The following is a 20489-nucleotide window of genomic DNA, read 5'->3' as shown; positions in this document are numbered from 1 at the left end:
AGTCGGTAAAAAAATTTGTTATTATCTTTTTATTTAATTTTGGAAAACTCTTTCAACATCACAAAATGGATCAACTGAAAAGAAATCGGATAAAGAATCTCAGTAACTTTAAAACGACTTTAATTACTGGTATCATTTCTGAGAAATTGTTTAAACTTGAGAAATGACGGAAACAAAACGTAAGTAAACAAAGAACGAGTGAGCCGAAATTGGAAACTTCCTTGATAACACCTCAATTTTATTGATCCACGCAACGCAAATCTACACTCCCGACCGAGTTCCGTTGAAATGGACTCTGGAACTTGTAAAGTTGGCCACTACGATGGTGGTAAACGACACTAAAATCCCTAACGTTACTAGATCTTTCATAGTGCTTTTTAGAACCGGTATGGTGTGATCACTGGGCGCAACTGAATATAGATATGAAATAATACATATATATATGTATATAAACGAATAATAAAGGAAATAAAAGAAAAAGCTACGATCGCGCTTGGTTCAGTGGTGGTGCGTATGTGCCTCGCGAGCGAGCGAGCGAGCGAGTGTTTGGTCCGCAACGTCGGCGGAGTTTTACGTTTTTGAGTGTGTGAAATAAAAATCCGTTAAAAAATAAATAACATAAAAGACAACAAATATATATGTGCACGTGTAAATCTCAATGATGTTACGTTCGTTCCAGATGAAAGCATCGCTGGGAAAAATGTCGCGAAAATGAACGAGTTCGTGATGTTTTGAGGGGCCGGGGAGGGCCGAGAAGTGTAGAAGAGGGGATGTAAAACCAAATATCTGATCGAATAGAAACGGGCGTGATATTGAAATTAAAAAAAAACCATAAAGATATTACAAATTTGATGTGACAAGGTTGTTGAATTCCGACTGAGTTAATCGCGAAACTTTTGCGAATTGTTGCTCGTTATTCATTCGACCTGAAACGTATTGAGGAATGCCCGGAATAAAAAGTTATCAAAAAAATCCAATAATATTCCCAAATTCTGGGAACTGATTGAAGAACGATAAAAAATATCGAGGCCCGGTCATGAATCAAAAAAGGGCGGGGAGGATGGGCAAGGTACGCCGCATCGGAAATAGGAGAAATGCTCTTGAATTTTGAGAACCATCCATTGGAAATTCAAGACTGGAAGAAAAAAAGGTTCATTCGGGATGCCGAAAAATGTGTGCAACTCCAAAATCGATTGACAATTAATTCCCTATTTATCCTTATCTAATAAGAGTGTGATAAAATTTGTTGGAATATATACAGGCATCCATGTTTTGCATTTCGCTAGTTTTTTTTTCGGTCGTGAACGAAAATACAGTTTTTATCTATTGTCAGTGAGTGCTCTCTGTGTGTTGTTTTTTTTACGTCGCAGCAAGTGTGAAACCAGAAAAACGTATGAGCGCATTGTGCATTCTCGTTGAGTCGAGGAAAAATTGATAAAAAATTTAGTACGCTTATAGAATATTTAAAATTATCAACATGCCGGGTTTAATTGCGGTCAGTGAATTCGTTGAGGAAACCAGGGAGGACTACAATTCGCCGACGACGTCGACATTCGTATCGCGAATGCCACAATGCCGGCAAACCATCGCAGCCCTCGAAGAAGTGAGTTATCCCATTTTTATTTAGTTTACCACAAATTATATCTCCACTCCGTATCATTCATTTTTTTCGTGTAAAAATGTCAAAAGCTTTGAAAGCATATCGTCGAAATGTCAACCGATTCTAACCATCCCGACCTCGCGTTTTTGGCTCCTTTGTCTTTTTGTCCAACGTATATGGGGCGTTCCGTGCAACGAAAAACCAATTTTTTAAATTAATACATTTTCATGTCAATTCTTTTCCAGTTGTATCAGCAGCGTTTCGTCACAAACGTTGTACATATTTTCGTATTGAAATGTCAGTGCACATAAATATTTCAAATTTTTTATCCAAGTCTCTTCGTTCTCGCGATCTTTATCTATTTTATATCCTAGTATTCCCCAACATTTTCAACAAAGCTGTAAAACGATCGATCGAATATGAAAAATAAAAGTAATTATTAAATCATGCCGCGAATTAATACAAAAACTAATTGGCTGAATAATAATTGAAGGGTAGAATAATTGAAACGAAAAAGTCACGATTATCAAGAATCTTAAGTAGAAGATTCCAGACTTGGTAAAACGTTGAAGTGAAAAAAAAAAAAACATAAAAAAAGGCTTGGGGCGTTTGTCAGTTTGGACTTGTCGGTTGTGCAGGCTGTGTGGCGGTGCTCTTCTCGATTCCTCTTCTTCCTTCCTTCGCGTTTTTTTCATGAGAGCAGACCTAAAAGTACTTTCACCGCGTTATACACGATTGCGTCGTGCTTTATGACGAAATTCTCGATTTTTTCCGTCTCCCTCTCCCCCCGCCCCCTCTCGTCCGGCGCTCTTGGAGCGTTACTTCATCGAGGGAAAAAAGTAAATATTGAAAAAAAAAAAAAAAAAAACACTACACGAGCAAATACTGAGAAAACTATATGTTTACAATGTTTTTCTCTCCTCAACGGCATTCGAGAATAATACCCGTTACATTCTAACGTGTTCTAATCATGAGCGAGTACTCTCTCGACGGTTGATCGGAATATTTATTCGTAATTACATAGATGTCGTCGTTGAAGTCGTGAAAATTGGTAATTTTGAAATTGCCAAAACTTTTGAAATTCTAACGAGAATAACTTTCCATCCTGAAACAAGATTGAACGGTGAATATTGAAAAAAATATCCAAAAACGATATTTCAAAGTGGAGAAACATAAAGCGTGAACGAATCGAGCTACCGCAATTTTTTTTCTCCCTCACGTACACACGCAGAACGAAGTGTGTAGAGAAAGACTAAGAAGGAAATAGATAGGCAGCTCGTCGTGAAATATTCAGGTGTGCAATAGAGGCACGAGGAGAAAAAAAGAAAAGAAAAAAAAGAAGCTAAAGAAATCGAAGTCTGGAGTGTCTAGTCTCGACAGCGTTGCACGGCCGAGCACTCCTCGAAAATAGTGCTGAGCCGACACAAACGCGAGTCTGTATTCTCTGTAATGTACGTGATTAATCGAGTGTGACGAGAGATCACTCGGAGGACCCAAAAGTCTCTTGGGTAGGTCGATGCCTCTGCTGCTTCTCCCTTTGAGTGTGCATGTGCTGCGATAGAGATTACAAATCGAGATCAAAATTGTTAATTCGAGGAAAATGTCAAGCCCGTTGAAGGGGAGCGCGATCTCATCGAGCTTATCGGATAATTTGAAACTCGCGAGTTTTCAAATTGTTTTTCATCGACTCGCCTATACAGTCATTACTGTCAAGCGTTATTTTTCGAGGATTTTTCTCATTACTATAAAGCGGGCATATCCGTGCGGAGGAGACTCATCGTCTCGGACAATTTCCGGTAACGACGCGAGGCAAAACGAGAACCCAGATGTTCGGTAGCGTAACGCATTAGTATTTCGTATACAGAGGCCGTTCCACGCGCCAAAATCTTCAAAAATTTCAAAATTCTTGGCCAATTATTTTCCTCACGCTCAATTTCAATTTTTTCGAACTTATTTGAGGTGCTTTTTTACACGTGTACGCGCGGTGGGCGTTTTGGGAAAGTCCGTCGTGGTTTTTTTTGGGCGTGGGGAGAAGAGAGGAAAAGTGGGCGAGTCTGCGGAGCGTGCGGATTTTCGTTAACCCAGATAGAACCGCCCGTGGTGTCGGTATAGCCGACTCTCGCGGGAGACCAACTCGATAATCGTTGCGCCGTAAGTAAACGGCGAATCATTGAGCCATCGGCAGGTATTCCCCCGGTACGGAGGAATTCCAAATTGCGTCAGCAATTTCAATTTCGTTTGAAAGCTTCGAATCGAGAAATTCGACTTGTTTTTTCATCGTTTTGCGTTTCGTCTGGGCGAGAACGCGATAGGAAACGAGAAAGAAGAGAAAAAAAAAATGGAAATTTTGCATACCGAAAATATTTTGGTCGTGAGCCTCTTTTCTCCTGCAGTTCTAAATTGAGCCAAGTTTATTTTCATCTCTTCTCGGCTCGGAAGAAATTCTATGTAAGAAGTGAGAGAGAGAGAGAGAGAGCGCTGGCCGCGCGGCCGCGGAGTTTGCTTCAATTTGAGAAAATAGCGCACGCGCGCGCACGCATAAATAAGAATGCGCGCGCGAGCGCAAAGAGAGAGGCGAATGAAATGTTGCGTCTACGGTTATGACGTAATTCGGACGCGGATGACACTTGATTATGACAACAAAAATAGCCGACCGCGTTAACTCTGAGGTTGTGCCTTATATATTTCCTTAATTCGGGAGACGATTTGACTTTTTTTCAAACTTTGAATTTTTTATCGAATTCGAAATTCGTTCGAGTTTTCCGTTGAGCCAGTTGATTCTCAATGTGTTTCGCGATCTTCGCGAATTCACAAAACAAGTCAATTACTGACCCATTTTTCCAAGTGAGAGGCCGTCCAACGACCATTTTTCAACTACTTAAAATTCTTCGAACGCGTCGTCTAGTAATTTATTGAGTTTTGTGGATTTTTTATTTATTTTCAAACTCACGCGCCAGAAGGTATCTTACGGTCGCCCGCTCCCTTCGCGAGGAGTTTCTATCCGAGCTGCGAACAGCTGCGAGCGACGAAAATCGGAAGAGACAGAGAGCGGCGTAGAGGGTGAACGATTGGTGCCTCGGGCTAGAGCGCAGAGGTGAGGTTCTCTCTTCCATTTTTAGCGAGACTCGATCACACCTGGTGGATGTATGAGCCATCAACCGGAAAGTCATTCCACGATTCCAGTCACGTATATTGTGTTTACTCCCGTCATCTCGGAGGATTTGTTCGAGCGGTCGAAGGACGATTAAAAATCGTTTTTTACGATTCGTCACACTCGTGTCGGACATCTCAATTTGGCACTGGATTGATTTTTCACTCATTTCTTGTTGATTTCCTTGAATCTCGCTCGAGCGTCCTGCCTCAATATTTTTTTGTGTTTCGAGGCCGATTCCATCGGACGGAGTGGGTCAATTGAGGGCCGCTTGACTCGATCATGCATCATTTAATTGGATTTGTTTCGTTGAAACAAGGCGCCCCCCTAAAGTTCCAAGTTGGACGTCATCGGAGACCGCGTGACGTCTTCCAAACCCGTACGAAAGAACCTCCAACGTCCTTTGTATATTTACAAACGTACTTAACCGTTGCACTCTCGCGAGGCGAGCTCGTCAAACCGTTAGCCAAGCCCCTTAGCCGCGATGGGCCGTAAGCACATTAGAGAAAACGCTGTAACAGAAAATCCTGTTTGTCTTGGCGGAACGAAAGTTTGAGTCGATTGTGAATTTTTCTCCTAAATCTGTCGATCGGTACATATGCGATTAGAAAGATTAGAAAACAGAAAAGTGTGGTTATGCGCGCGAACGAGAACGAGAACGAGGAGAGCTGGGAGTGGGGGAAGCGGAGGGAAGCCCTCGGCGCGTGCGCGTCGCTTCGTCGCCGCGGCTGATTGGCCGTCGATCGAACAATCCTTGTTCCATCGATAACGGTCCGTTGGAAATTGGAAAGAACTAGTAGCCCAATAGTTATATCGAACTCTGGGGATTTTGGATCGAGAGTTTTTGGTAGCGGCTGTATATATGCGGGGCGAATGTGGAAGAAGCGCGCGAGGCGAGGAAGCGATGACGCGAACGAGGAGGAGCAAGAAAAGAGATAGAGCGGCGGGGGGGGGGGGGGGGGGGGGCGGGGAGAAGAGACCGAGAGGAAACGGGAGACTCGCGGAGAGCGCAATAGAGAGCACTGGTTTTGCGTTCGGCGAATTAGCGCTCCGGGCTCTGTTCGTAAATTACAGCACGTACAAAACCGTTCGCAGATATAAACGACCTACCAAGGACGCGGGGCCCCCAGGAATTTCTCCCATTCTCTCTTGCACCGCTACAGCCGCCGTCCCAGCTGTATCACCTGCGCTCCTACCGTCTCCTCCCGGTCGCTCCCCCCTCGCCGCCTCTTTTTATTTTCTATTTCTTTCTTTCCCCCTGCTCTCTCGGACTCTCGGCCGCCACCAGCGTGGCAGCTCCGTGCCGGTGCCCTGTCTCTTTATTTATTCTTTTCTTTCTTTCTTTCGAATATCTCTTCCGTGGCTCGTGCGTGCGAGCTCGAGATTCTCGGGAAAATATACGAGCTGGAATATAACGCGGCGATCCCTCCGGAGATACGAAGACGCGTCCCTGATGTCAAAATCGGATGTAAACATTTTCAAGTTCCATCCTATTGAGATATAAAATATTTCACCAAGAACCTCGAGAAATTTGGTAGGGAATTTTATTTTCAACTTCGAATCGATGATACTCGTAATTAAATGATAAAATTATCGATCGAGATGAATATTTGAAAACGAAAGTCCACCCGCCCGTGTATCGAGGAGGCAATTTCTCTGCCAAGATTCGCTTTTTTCTATGAAACGGCAAAAGGGAGGGGGGGCCCTATGCGAGATGAGAAAGGATCGGAACTGGTCGAGCCTCTGGGATTCGACCTCGAAGCTAGCGCGTGCGCGGTGAGGACCGCGTAAAGAGGAGAAGGAGGGGGGGGGGGGAATAAAGATCGGACGAGCGGGGAGAGAAAGAGAATGAAATAAAAAGTGAAAAAAGCTGTGCAAGGGGGAAGGTCGTTCGTGTCCATGAGCGTGCTTGAGAAGACCGCACCGCGCCCGACCATGAATGAGACGCGACCCACGTTTTTATTTTCATACTCGCAAATTTATTCGACTTTCCTTTACTGCGCGTTAATTTGTACTTTCGACGGATTTTGGTAAACACTCGCGTTGTCTACCAAACCCGAGAATGGGCACGAGCGAGCGATTCCGATTAATTATGCATTCCTCGCTGTATTCGTCGAATTGATCGCAATACTTGATCACTCATTTCCTCCTTTTCGCCCACTCGCGATCACGCATATTTAAATAACCATTCCAAATCGAACGAGACTCATTCCGCGATTCCTTATGCTCCGTCGGGTCTTGATAGAATCATTTTTCGTTCGATCCCTCGACAGTTCTCGTTTGATCTTTTGCACAAAAAGCATTAGCAATTTTTCGGTCTCCGCGCGCATTCCAACGGATATTGACGACATCGGAGCCGGCAGAGGCGAACGATTCTCCGATATACATATCCGAATGCATTAGAGACGCAACGGCAACAATGACACACGCGCGCTATTATGATGACGACTCGGTATGCGCCGCTATGTGTATTAAGAAAGTATGCGAGCGCTGTGCAACATCGCCGTGCATACGATACAGGGGGACGCGCGGAGTAACCGGCAGTCGAAAATAATCGAACGCCTTTGAACTTTCGACATTCCTGCGTGCACGAGGTCGATAACGCAACGTTGATCGCGTTTTATAAGACGTCGCGGACTACCATTTTGGGAGACTCGAACAATCCCATTTGACCGCCTGCTTCATTACAGCCTCATCCGCCGATCGAGACTGCAACGACCGTCCGTTCCTCGTTAGAAAAAAAATATTCCATCGATTCGTTTCAAAATGAAAAAAAAAAGTAAAAATTTAAACAAACGAGAGAAGAAATAGAAACGGTTGTGTCAAAAGGATTTTAGCGAATGAAGCGCGCGGGATAAATATTTTATCGGGGACGAGGCCTTAAAAATTTTCAGTACGAGGGGGGGAGAAACGTAAATAAAGAAATAGAAAGAGCGTTTCTAGAATCGGGTGCTAAAAGATAAACATCGTTCGATGGTTCTCGAGGTCAGACTGACACTTCGTTCGAAGCGTCGTGTGATATACAGTGCTCGTGGTCCGGCGGTGAGTTCTCCAGCTCGGCCGCGCACACGACACAAACTTGGACCTCTGAAGTCTGTCGTTGCGACCGCTGCGTTTTTCCCTTTGTTTTGCGACGCGTTTCTTTTGAAATTCACTCTTATTAGTTTGTAGTTTTCGGAAGGCCCTCGCTCGCCCCCGTGCCGTTCCTCGTTCCTCGTTATCGAATCGTCCGCAGCGATTTATTCGAGATTAATTTTTTTAGCGCGGCGATAGAGATACGCGCGCACTGAATATTCATTTAACGGGAGGTTTGTTTTTCGTATTGCAGACCCTGGACTTCGACCGAGATGGCCTGACGAAGCTGAAGAAAGCCATCAAAGCGATACACAATTCGGGGAACGGTGAGTAGAGCGGCTCGTAATGCGATACGTAGAAATCCAGTTTTTCAAACTCGTTCGTTCACCGGGGTTCCACGAATAGTGAGAATTCTCAGCGATCCCCCGAGAAACGAAAAAATCGTCGATCGGAGGCCGAATAAATTATAAATTTGATTGAAATTTTGTTGGACTACATACGGCGGGGCGTACGTTGCTCCAGCGGAGTGGGAAGCTTCGCTGGAACAAGAACCGCCGGCGGACGGTAAGAAAGGGGCGCTCGAGTACATATCCGTTGACGCGATCGCAACAACGAGCCCGTAAAGTGCGCGTTATAATATACGCAAACGTGCCAGCTCGGTGGCTCGAAAATTAATCGAACGTCCGTCGCGGTCGGTAGAATGGAAGAGGAAAATGGGTTGAACGAACATACGGAGCGGCTCGCGGTGCTCGCACACGCTCACAGCCCTTATCTCATTGCAATGCGAGGGTGGAGATGTCCCTTTGAGTGATATACGCATTGTGGGTCAAATCATTGAGAGAGGGCATGCGCCGCCGGCTCCTCGCCACCGAAGAGCGCTTTTCGCTCCTCCGCGTCCCGCGCGCCAGCTCGCAGTCCTCGCACGGAGTTGAAAGACCGAGCGCAGACCGGGTAGACGGATCGATTTTTTACTGGCGCCTGTGTGGCACTTTCGAACCCTCCGCGTACGCCGGGGATAAACCGCCTGCCTCCGTAGTACCGTAACACATCGAGACGCGCGTCAGCTCGATGAATACGCCGCTATGAAATCACTCACCCCGCATATGCATCTCCCTCGGATCGCGAGTCCTTTTCAGAGCTGCGCTCCGCAAACATCTTTACACGCTATTTTTCCGACGAGATTATTCGGCTCTTTTGCCGTCTTTCAGCCGCAAGCTTTTCAACGGGGATAAAAAACGTTTGTCAACTTTCTCTCGAGGATTTATCGATCGCGAATTTTCGAATTGATTATTCTCGAGAACCGCTCGACCGAATTGCCGCAAATTTGGACCCCGGATCGTTGCTTCTGGTACTGGCAGCTTTTTTTTTTAAGAGTTTTCTATCGACAGCGTTCTCGCAAAGTCTCGCGTCTCTTGCGCGCTCTTTCCATAAACGTTCTCTCACGTTTTTATCCTACGCGCGTGCTGCCACTCGCAACGATCGCTTCTCGTGGCAAGATAAACCGCGCGGTAACGCCCTCAAACTTCCGACGCATGCATCTCCATTTCTCTTCACTTTTTATTATTCCTTATTTTTTCTTTCGCACTTGTATACGGGACTCCGCGCTTGCTTTATTATTATTGCCTCTTTCTCTATCGCTCGGCAAGTCCCAGCACCGGTTTGTATAAACGGCGCTCGGCCGCAGGCACGTGAAATTGTAGCCTGCTCGGTTTCCGCACTCCGCTTCTCCCCCCCTCCCCGTACACGTGAAACTTTCGTTGATTTATCTCGCGTCCGCAGACCCGACGTTGCGTCACGCGGCCCCCATTATTTTTTCCATTTTTTCATTCCGCGCGATTTTTCCGCCTCCTCTCGTTTCATTGTACTCTCTCGACTTTGCACGTTAATTCAACAGCCTCTTTCGGGCTTCGAGCCTTATTTCTTAGATAAGGATTAGAAAAACTACGTTTTTCGAAGGGGAAGGAAAAAACGCTCGATTCGCGGGGGAAGCTCTCATAAATTCAGGAAGAGGAAACGCGACTGTCGACGAGCTTATCAATGATTTGGGGAAAAAAAAATTCCACCGGAAGCAGACGTCAGGATGAGACCGACGCCGGCACGTGAGGCTACCACGAGATGCGCATAAATTTTTTTTCTGATCAGCTATCGCGTTCCGAACGAGAGAACTTTCATCGTGATTCTCCGAGATGTACGTTATATAGTTTTGTGAAAGAGTCAGACGCGGGGAATGGAATCGCGTTTGAGTTTTCTGCCGGGTCTGCGTGATTTTTTCATTACCCGGAGTCGTGCGAGTTTACGATCGGGAACTTTCAGTACGAGTATTTTATGATCGGGGCAATGCCGCGTCATTTATTATTTTCGAGTTTCCGTATTCTCGCAAGGAATGAGGAAATCCACCGCATCTTTCCATATTTATCGAGAACAAAGACATTAAAAATCATTTATTCGTCCGCATAGAACTGCGGGGAAGTAAAATTGCCGCTCGGATTTTCTTGTTTTTATAGAATTTTTTATAAAATTAATGGCCCGGTCGAAATTTTTATTCGATGAGATAAAAGATTTTGCAAGATTTTTTGCACAGTTAAAAGAGGCGATTAACCCACGAGATTGGGCAATTGTTTGCGAGCGCTCGAACGCCTTTTTCCGCCCTCTTGATCCAGGGAAATCCGAGTGGCGAGAGGGCGCACTCAAGACCGAGGTATACAATGGTACGTGAGTGGCTTGTTCTTACGAGGAGCGAACGAGCCACCTGAGAAATTTAATGAGACGACTGTACGAGGGCCCCGGCACACGAAACCAATGACCCTAAAAAATATTATTGTGCTTTCGAAAAATATTCAACAAATTTGTTGAAAATGTGAAAAAATAAATTTAGGTCAAACTATGTGCTGCTCGCCTTTTCACGAAGATTTTCTCTTCGCTTTTTCAGCCCACGTGGACAACGAGGTTTACCTCGGGCGAGCCCTGGAAAGACTCGGAGATGCCGCCCTCAAGGAGCAGGAGCCCGACATCGGTGCTGCCTTTCTCAAGTTCGCCGTAGTCACCAAAGAGCTCAGCGCTCTCATGAAAACGCTGGTACGTTAAAAACTATTTTTTTTTCCTCCATACGAACAAATACGCACTCATTTCGTTGGACGAAACACACAATTTTTCGTCGAGCACAGAGAAAAATGATTCTCCCTCGTTCTTCAAGGCCCAACGAGTCCCGCATTCGGCTCTGGATTTAAGCAATAATAATTAGTCGGTGCCTCCCACATGGAATCGTATATATATATTTATACGATATTAAATGCATTATCGCCCATTGCTATATCGCTCGTTAGTCATGACGCGTGAATTAGCTACGTCAACATATCGCGTTTTATTGAGTCCCTGACAAACTCGTTACGCAACTCATCTCATATTCTATTCCCGACCCGTGCAATTTTATATCTGTATCCTCTCCGCTGTTTATGGTAACCCCCGTCCGCCTTTTCAATTGACCGCCGGCTTCTTTTTTTTTCTTTTTTCCTCCTTATTCTTTCCTTCCTTCCTTCCTTCCTTCCTTCCTTCTCCAACTTATTCCTTTTCTTTGATTATTTGTCACGAACTTACTGGCGTCGGTGACGCTCGCGAACGTGTACCTTCTTCGGCGCGCTGCTCATGACGAATCGTTCAATATTTTTATTTCTTTCTCTCTTTGTTCATGCACAATTTATTCTTGTTATTGAGATAATGGAGGTATCCGATGGGCGGATGTGTCCTTCGAAAAATTATTCGATTTCAAGAGATCCTGGTTTTCACGATTTTTCAATACACTCAATTTGCGATCAGATCCGAAAGCGTTTCGAGTTATTAAATTCGAATGATGCTGATTTTTGTAAAATTGTTTGAATAAAATGTAAAAACTTGTGGAATTTTGTGCCCTAGATGCAAAATATAAACAACATCGTCATGTTCCCACTGGACTCGGTGCTGAAAGGGGATTTGAGAGGCGTCAAGGGCGACCTGAAAAGGCCGTTTGAAAAAGCATGGAAAGATTACGAGACCAAGTACGCGAAAATCGAAAAGGAAAAGAAGCAGCACGCGAAAGAGGCTGGCCTCATTCGCTCGGAAGTTACACCCGCTGAAATTGCTGACGAAATGGAAAAGGAGAGACGGTTGTTTCAATTACAGATGTGCGAGGTAAGCTAAATAAAAAAAAAATATAAAATATAAACGTCGATTGGACGAAAAAGAAAAATTATTTAATCCTCATATTTTATTTTCCAGTATCTGATTAAGGTCAACGAGATCAAGACGAAAAAGGGTATCGAACTTTTGCAGCATCTCGTCGAGTATTATCACGCCCAAACCAAGTGAGGATCGCCCATCCAAATGTTTCTTCGTTATTCGATAATCGTTACTCTAAACGAACAATTTTTTCAGTTATTTTCAAGATGGCCTCAAAACAATCGAACACTTTGGATCCTACGTGGCTGATTTGAGTGTCAAATTACAAAAGATTCGACAAAATCAGGACGAAGAAAGGAGACGGTTAACGGAACTGCGAAGTTTGTTGAGGAGTTCCGGTTGTGACAAAGAAGTAAGCAAAAAATATCATCAGGAAATGGAGAAAAAAGAAAAATTCTCCTCAGAGAGGGAAAAATAATGATTATTTTGATGAATTTTCTCCAGTTGAATGCAAACGCGAGCGCGGGCTACTCGTTGCATCAATTGCAAGGTGACAAACAGCACGGTGTCACGAGATCCGGGCATTTGTTGAAAAAGAGCGAAGGCAAAATGAGACGGGTTTGGCAAAAAAGAAGATGCGCCGTACAAGCCGAGGGATATTTGGACATTTGCCACGCCGACGAAAACAAACCACCGACTCGTGTCAATTTATTGACGTGTCAAATCAAACTCGTACCCGATGACAAGCGCGGCTTCGATCTTATTAGTTGTGAGTTTTTCGGTATTACTCTAATTCAAAAAAAAAACAAAATCTCTTCCCCCCCCCCCCCCCCCTACTATTTTTGTAATCTTTTAGAAAAAATTATGTAATTCCCCAATCAAAAAGTTTTAACATTAACGTTTTTGAGACATTTTGAACTTTTGTTTTTTGTAGACAACAGAACTTATCATTTCCAAGCGGAAGACGAGGCTGACCAGAGAGCATGGATGTCGGTATTAGTGAATTGCAAAGAAAGAGCATTGATGCGGGCATTTGACGCGAGCGGAAAAGCCGAAGCTGGTCAAGGCAATCCTAGTCTAGTTGAACTTCAACAAGCTGTGATACGTTGCATCATGAGACTTCCCGGCAACGATCACTGCTGCGATTGTTCCTCGCAAAATGGTTAATATTGCTCCTTTCGTTACATCAAATAAACTAACGTTGTTACAATAGCATGAAAAAGAAAACTGTGTGAAAAATTTATTTTAGATGCAACATGGCTGTCGACGAATTTCGGGATAATTGTGTGCATCGAGTGCAGCGGTATTCACAGGGATTTAGGTGTTCACATATCAAGAATACAATCGTTGACGTTGGACAATATGGGAACCGCTCAATTATTGCTTGCGCGTTATATGACCAATCAGTCATTCAACGAAGTTATGGAAGCGACTCTGCATCACAATCTAAAGCCTACTCCGTCCTCCACCATGTGAGTCTACCGACTCGTTCAATTAAAATTATACTACGCTTCTAAATATTTCATTGATATGACAAAATTCAACAACTGGTGGAAAATTCGTGACAAATCAATTAACGTTGACAAATTAAACGTCGGAGTCTTATTAGCTTTTGAAGAGAACATTAGAAATCAATTTATCTTTGTCACCAGTGGTGACATTAATGTGACTCTGATCCATTCTTGAAATATATTTTTATGAGAATTTCGGTTTATTTCAACGAACAAAGGGACGAACGGTACGAGTTTATACGAGCGAAATACGTGGACAAAAGGTACGTAATGAACACGTGTGCCGACGAGCACGATCTTCTCTCGGATCTCGAGCATGCGGTAAACAATCGTGATTTGCAACAATTGCTGCAAGTTTATGCGGAAAACGTCGACGTTGCGGCGCCTCTTCCCACCTCGGTGAGTGAAAAATAAAACGTTTGTTATTCATCTACGCAGAACTGTTGTTTTTTTTTTCTTTTTTAAATTTACCATTATCGTTATATTGCCGCTTCAGGATATTGGCGAAACGGCCTTGCATCTGGCGGTATTACGAGAAATGGGAAGCAGCCTCCACATTGTTGATTTCCTTGCACAAAATATGCCAACCGGTGGAATCGATCGTACGAGCCTAGCCGGGGAAACTGCGCTTCATCTTTCAGCACGACACGATCGTGCCGAAGCAATGAAATTGCTCCTACGCGCTGGCGCTGACCCGACGCTGAGAAATAATCAAGACAAAACACCATTGGATATTGCACAAGAAATGGGACATCACACGTGCAAAGAATTGGTAGATATAAACCTTCGGGAAATCATTCGAATCGAAATATTTTATCTGAAAATCAAGAAACGTTAAAAACGTTTGGGAAAATATTGCTTTCAGTTAAACAGTGCTCTGCAGAGGCAAAAAACACTTTTGGACAACGTCAACATCGACTGGAATCTGTCGCATGACGAAGGATCGACAGATTTTTCGGATGATGAGACGATAATCGAGGATCGAGTGAGTATTCAGAAAGATTTTCTCTCTTCCTTTTACAAATATGTATTTTTATATGACTTTACGAAATATCATTGATTGCTTGCTCGACTTACTCAGAATGGATGTTTGACGCCGGAAAAGAAGTCGCGTAGCAGACCACCTTCGTACGCCGGTGGGGGAGGAAACGGACCCGGTGATTCGCCAATTACCCTGAGAAGTCGTAGCAGCACTTGTGACAGTCTGCAAAGCGGTTCCTCGCCAAATTCAGTCACCAACAGACAACAAATGCCACCCCCACCACCGCCGCAAACTAGAAAACCTGTCATCGGTAATTATATTTTTATGGTTACTTCAAATTTTAATGCAACTGTTGGATTTTTAATGAAAATCATCCAATCGTTTCGCCTTGTTTTTCATCAAGCTTCTAGCTCGATCGGGCCCGATATGTCGATGAACATTCACGGATCGTTGAAGAAACGAGTAGCACCTCCGCCACCGCCGCCTGGCAATGGAACGGGACTGTTAACCGCCCATTATGGAACTTTACCGTCCTCAGCTTCGTTGGTGAGTTCCTCCCACAGCAGAACGACGAGCGAGCCTATTTTGGCTGGGCACTCGTTACACACCTTGCCACACTCGTTGAATACCCTCGGCTCTCAACATCACAAAAGATCACCCAGCGGAGATTCTTCCACCAGTCATGGTACACTCATATTATTTACTATGATGTTGACTGATTAATGATCGAATTGTTAATCTCGCTATGAATTTGTGAGGACTGAGTGCAACATTTCGCTTTTACTCAGGAATGGACAAAGTTAACAGCTCGACTCTGCAGAGGCCACGAAACCCACCACCACCGGCGCCTTCGGTGCCAAGCTCGTCAAGACTGAGCAACGGTCGTAGCAGCGAATCTTTGAGCTCCATGTGTTCCGATCATGGTATTGCCGGCAATCCTATACCTCCACCGAGAAAGGTAAGATTTTTTCTCCTCTTCGATCACTGATAAAATATAATTCCATCATTTTTTCCGGTTCAATAATGAGACAGGAATTATCGCCATATGCGCAATCAGACAAATTCTTTGTATTTACTCGATTACTCGTTCCCGATATATTAATTTATACTTTGAAAATCCTTCGTTATTATAGGATTTAGTTGAAAAACGTACGATTGATTTTCTATGTTTTTCCTTGTTTCATTTTGTTTCTATCTCTTTCATAAGTTAAAACTTTTCTCGATTAACAGCTTGAGCACCTCATACTAATCACACACATCGTGCATCCTTTTTTTTTCTCTTCATCTGCTCTGCAAAATTTTTTTTTTTTTTTTTTTTTTTCAATATGATTCTTTGGGAGTAAGCTCACAGGGAGAATTTCTTTTCCCCCATCCATTTCCACGAGCATTTTAAAAAATGAATGTAATCTTTCAAAAATGGAATTTGTATCTATAGGAATAAATCGTTTCGAGAGTTGTGTGAGAATGGTGTTGGGAAGGAAATATGAGTTTGAGCATGAAAGTTGACGATTTTTGGTGGTTGTTAAGTGGAAATATGGATTGTTATTAACAATTTATGGTACAGAGAAGGGACCGGTCAAGACTAGAGAGCTACGCCGAGGAGCCTTCGTCTTTGCTCCCAAACACGAATATGGTAAACATTTGGCACCACCACACTATGGCATGCTACACTTGAAAAGAGCAAAAGAAACAAAAACTTGAAAAATTTAGCACGCCAAGTGAATTCCTTGTTGATTATTTTTCAAGTAACACAAAGTGAATAAATTAAATGATTTTTAATAGTTCAAAATAATACTGTGAATGTTGGAAAATAATTATTACTGCAGTCAACAATATTAACAATGATTACAGAAACTTTTTGCGATTTATCTTTTTGCCAGGAAAATAAAAAATAATTGTTTCAAGTGTGGCGGCGCTTCGCATGGTCCAGTTGTGCTGTTCGTTGCATTTCTCACTCATTTGTTTCACGGGATTAAGAAATAGGAACATAAATTTATTTGAACTTCACAATTCATTGATTTCACTGTTTTCAAGAAGTGCTTGAAAAAATTTATCCGTTCGCACACACACTTGCACATTATATCGTCGACCGTCTATCATCGTTTCCTTTTTTTTATTTTGTAATCCCCAATTTTTTTGAATAAATTTTGTTGATTAGTCATCCTAATCAAAGCAATAGTATAAATGAACAAAATTGAAAAAAAAAAAAAAAAAAATATGTAGGTATTTGCAAATAGCGAAACATTACTTCCCAGGGATCTCGGACGCTTGACTGGCGCATTGAAAACGAGGCATGTTAACCTGACAGAATTTTCATTGTTTTTGCCAAGAACAAAAAAATAACTGAGAAATATATCGAGTTTTTTCGAAACGTGGTTTGTTGTTTGTCAATTTTAGTGCATATGAAATGATCGTAAAGCAAAACAATGTATATATCTTAATTTCGCATGAGCTTTTGTGTTAACTTGGAAATTCTAGCGTTTCTCATTCGTGGATAGGTTTTATGTTATTTCATACTGATAATGCGTATGAAAATTATTTCGTGCGGTCAACATTTTTTCTTAACAATTCTCCAACAGCTGTTGTTGCGTGCTATAACTCGAATACGTTTTTTTCTCATTTTTTTTCTTTTCATTCTAATATTATACAACGTGTGATTTATTTTTAGATCGATCTAGAATTTCCAATACTGTGTCTCTTTTCTTCCAAGGAAATAGTAACTCATACTTATTGCTTATGGTAAAAACATCTTTCGTCTTGATGAATTTCTACTGAGGTTGGAGCGCGAGTATTGCGTTATTTGTGCTCAAAATATCGAAGATAGGAAAAGCTTTGTTTTCGTTGGAAGAAAAGGAGATTTGAGTGTTATTCGTATGTGTTATGAATTAATGCTTCCTACTGGGACAGCCGTTTTTGTTTTATTCCCTTCAGCCAACGAGCTCGAACCTCAACGGTCTTCGTCGTTGTCGAGCGTTGTACGATTGCGAAGCGGACAACGAGGATGAGCTATCGTTCCGCGAGGGTGAAGTTATAATCGTGACGAACGAGCAAACCGACGACGACAATTGGATGGAGGGCGCTCTGGAAAGATCACCGGAGAGGCGGGGCATGTTCCCGATAAGTTTTGTTCATATGCTACAGGAATAACCCTCGTTGAGTTTCAACTCACTCACGAGAACAACGAGTTCGACGAGTGTCGTCAGCGTTACCAGCCTCGGGCACCAAAACGGACGAAAATTCCCCAAGTAATGCGTGACCTGACCTCCTCCTTAAATTATATACATTTTTACGGACATTTCCCAGGCGAAATGGAATACGATCCGTCTTGGATTACACAAGGACATCGTTCGAGTGCACAAAAAATTATGAAAATTTCTCTATGCTCGAAAAAGTTTTCGTTCGGATTTGAATCCTGAGAAAATATTCTTTCAAAAAGTTATGGAAAATGGTGTCTTTGAAATTATTAATAAAACATCTTCTCGAATGTCTATTTAAAGAAAGAATGGCTATAAAAATTCCATATACGTAAATTTTAAGTACGAGCATTAAATTCATGATGAAACATTTCGAAGTACAAGAATTAATAGGAAAGAATGAGAATTTTCGAGCCTAAGTACACGAGATTCTGAACAGAGATTCCAAACGTTATGAAAAATTTTGTCTGAATATGGCTTAAATAATTGTATATCTAGGAATAAAAAATCAATTGAGTGTGCAAATGTTTTCGAGATTTTTCAGAAAAACAAACCGGAGGCTAAACATTACTATCGAGGATCTTTTAGAACCCTCCCGGCATCCAAATGACTCCAAACGTCTATCTAGATTCTTACAAAATTAAAACTTTTATCTTTGGCCCTATGGAGCATAAAAATGTTGCCTACAAGGCTCGGAATCTTATAAAATATTAGGGATATTTTCTAAAAAAAAGTAGTGCTTGATAAATCTATTTAAAAATACACACACACACACACACACACGCGCGCGCGCGCGCGCGCGCGCAAACCTTTAAATAACAGACTATTTTCAAAAATAGAAGAAAGGGTGAAAAATATTGTGGACACAGGTTTCCAAACTTTTTGAAAAAACTTGCACTTTAGGAATTTCCTCTCGGAGCTATGAGAGACGCAGAGGTAATGGATGTCACAGACCGAGACGGGAAATTAGTTCAGTTAGTGTATACGAGTAACTTCATTTTACACTGCGATCTGAATGTCTAAACACGGTTGTTATTATTCGTTGATACACCGAACCGGAAAGCAAAAGAAGAAAAAATGTGATAATCGAAAATCTTCATTTTTCACTTCTGGTTTTCGAATCGAATGGAAAAGTTACTAATTACGAGAATATCGTAACGCGCCATTTACGCTTAGTTAATTCATAATTTCACATAAACAAATGATACAGACACATGCACCTGAAAAAAAATCTAAAATAAAATTTTTGTAGTTTTTCGTGTGAAAATGAAATGGGAAAATTTGGATTGATCGACGGCATCAAGGGTAAAAGAATATTTCAAAAAGAGGAAAAATATATCGTGATTGAGACTTGGAAATTTTAGAATTGTAAACAGACCTAACAGAAAAAAAAATTATTCTCGCTGAGCAAAGGTGCGTTAATATTGCATGACACACAAAAATAAGTATTATTAGAATATTCGTATAGAAATAGACGAAGCAAAAGATGTATAGATAAAAAAACATAAGAAAATCTTTGAAGCGTGTAAATTTTTTTTGTAATGCCATACTGTTTTATAGTACATATAGATAGATACATAATGATATAAATATATAAATATATTAAAAATCCACACACACATATATAAATATATATATATATATTTCGTCGAATAAATTATAAGATTTTATTAGTCATTTGGAAAATCATAGTTACGTTGAGGAAAAAATTCAAATCACATTCGAATTGGAATGTTCGAGACCAAAGAAAAAATCGAAAAGAAAACATGATGGAGGAAAAGCTCGAAATTGTTAGTTCCAGTGTGTAAATAGTTTGAATGTAAATAAAAAAAAAGAGGGTTGAGGGAGAAAAAATTGAGAGGAGAATGAAAAAGCGCAGAGAGAGATCGATGTTAATGATAAATGATTTATTCAATGATCAATAATCTTAGAATAAGATTTTGAGAAATGCGTTAGGAAAACGAACATGTGAATATATGTTGTAATTTGAAAAACATGCGAGACGGAAATTAAATAAATTAATTTTACGTATTTATTAATTTAATATAAGAGAGATTTTCCTGTCACGTGATTGAGAAAGGAGCTGTCATCAAAATTAGAAGGAGTTTCTTAGGAATTTTGATGAGAATTAAAAACTTCCTAATTGGGAAAGTAAAAAAAATGGATAAACATAAATAATATATTCAATCTTTTTATGTAACGATGTTCTATGATAATGATTATTTATCGAATCGCTTCATTGGGGGGAGGAGGTGGCCAGTAAAAACCAATTCAGAATCCGTTGGAGTGAAAATTCAAGTTTTGAAATTTCGAAAACGAAAATGTTACTCTTTGATAAATATTGAGTTTTACTGGCACACAGAATTTTGCCCTACAGTAGCGAATAAAAAAAAGTCACTCGTCCTAGAACAACTTAATGCTGATTATTCCGGCGTAATATTTAACCGATAAGTATTTGTACTACACGAAAATTGATTATTCGTATATCGCTATTTCAATGAAATATGAGGGCAAATCGTCAAAAGATAAACCAATAATAACGAAAAATCGACAAATGAACAATCTCACCGTTAAATGATGCACAAAGTGTTCCGGAGAACGAAAAAATGAAAACATATTGAATATTTAAAATACGAAATAAATGCTGCTTAGGGAGCTGTATTCATCATTAAGTTATTGGCTCGTTCATTCAACCGACCCGTTCTGCATCGTTTTTTTTTTCTATGAAAAATAAAACAGAGTCTACATTACAGAATTCTTGTCGCTGCTGAAAATTTATCCAATCAGATACATAGAGAATTCTGATTGGAAGTTTTTATGATTC

General features: G+C 41.6%; 1 protein-coding gene across 4 annotated transcripts; it reads left to right on the top strand.

The window, feature by feature from the left end:
- The first annotated feature begins 495 nt into the window (after nucleotides 1–495).
- Asap (ArfGAP domain of ASAP) lies at nucleotides 496–20337 on the top strand. Of its 4 annotated transcripts, none has more exons than XM_043432602.1 (17): nucleotides 496–1603; nucleotides 8080–8152; nucleotides 10756–10901; nucleotides 11736–11990; nucleotides 12078–12163; nucleotides 12234–12390; nucleotides 12483–12747; nucleotides 12913–13140; nucleotides 13228–13450; nucleotides 13708–13888; nucleotides 13986–14261; nucleotides 14355–14474; nucleotides 14571–14781; nucleotides 14875–15156; nucleotides 15260–15429; nucleotides 16036–16104; nucleotides 17403–20337. In XM_043432602.1, the coding sequence occupies exons 1-17, from the start codon at nucleotides 1478–1480 to the stop codon at nucleotides 17616–17618; spliced, it is 3084 nt and encodes a 1027-aa protein (XP_043288537.1). In that variant the 5' UTR covers nucleotides 496–1477; the 3' UTR covers nucleotides 17619–20337. The 4 variants fall into 4 exon arrangements, with proteins under 4 accessions (XP_043288537.1, XP_043288540.1, XP_043288538.1 ...); XM_043432604.1 differs by lacking the exon at nucleotides 496–1603 and adding an exon at nucleotides 7617–7793; XM_043432605.1 differs by lacking the exon at nucleotides 16036–16104.
- Nucleotides 20338–20489: the final 152 nt, after the last annotated feature.

The sequence above is a fragment of the Venturia canescens genome, chromosome 11 (assembly GCF_019457755.1).
Source record: "Venturia canescens isolate UGA chromosome 11, ASM1945775v1, whole genome shotgun sequence".
NCBI classification, from domain to species: Eukaryota; Metazoa; Arthropoda; class Insecta; order Hymenoptera; family Ichneumonidae; genus Venturia; species Venturia canescens.
Note: the sequence above shows the minus strand (reverse complement) of the source record. Positions and strands in the feature narration are given on the sequence as shown.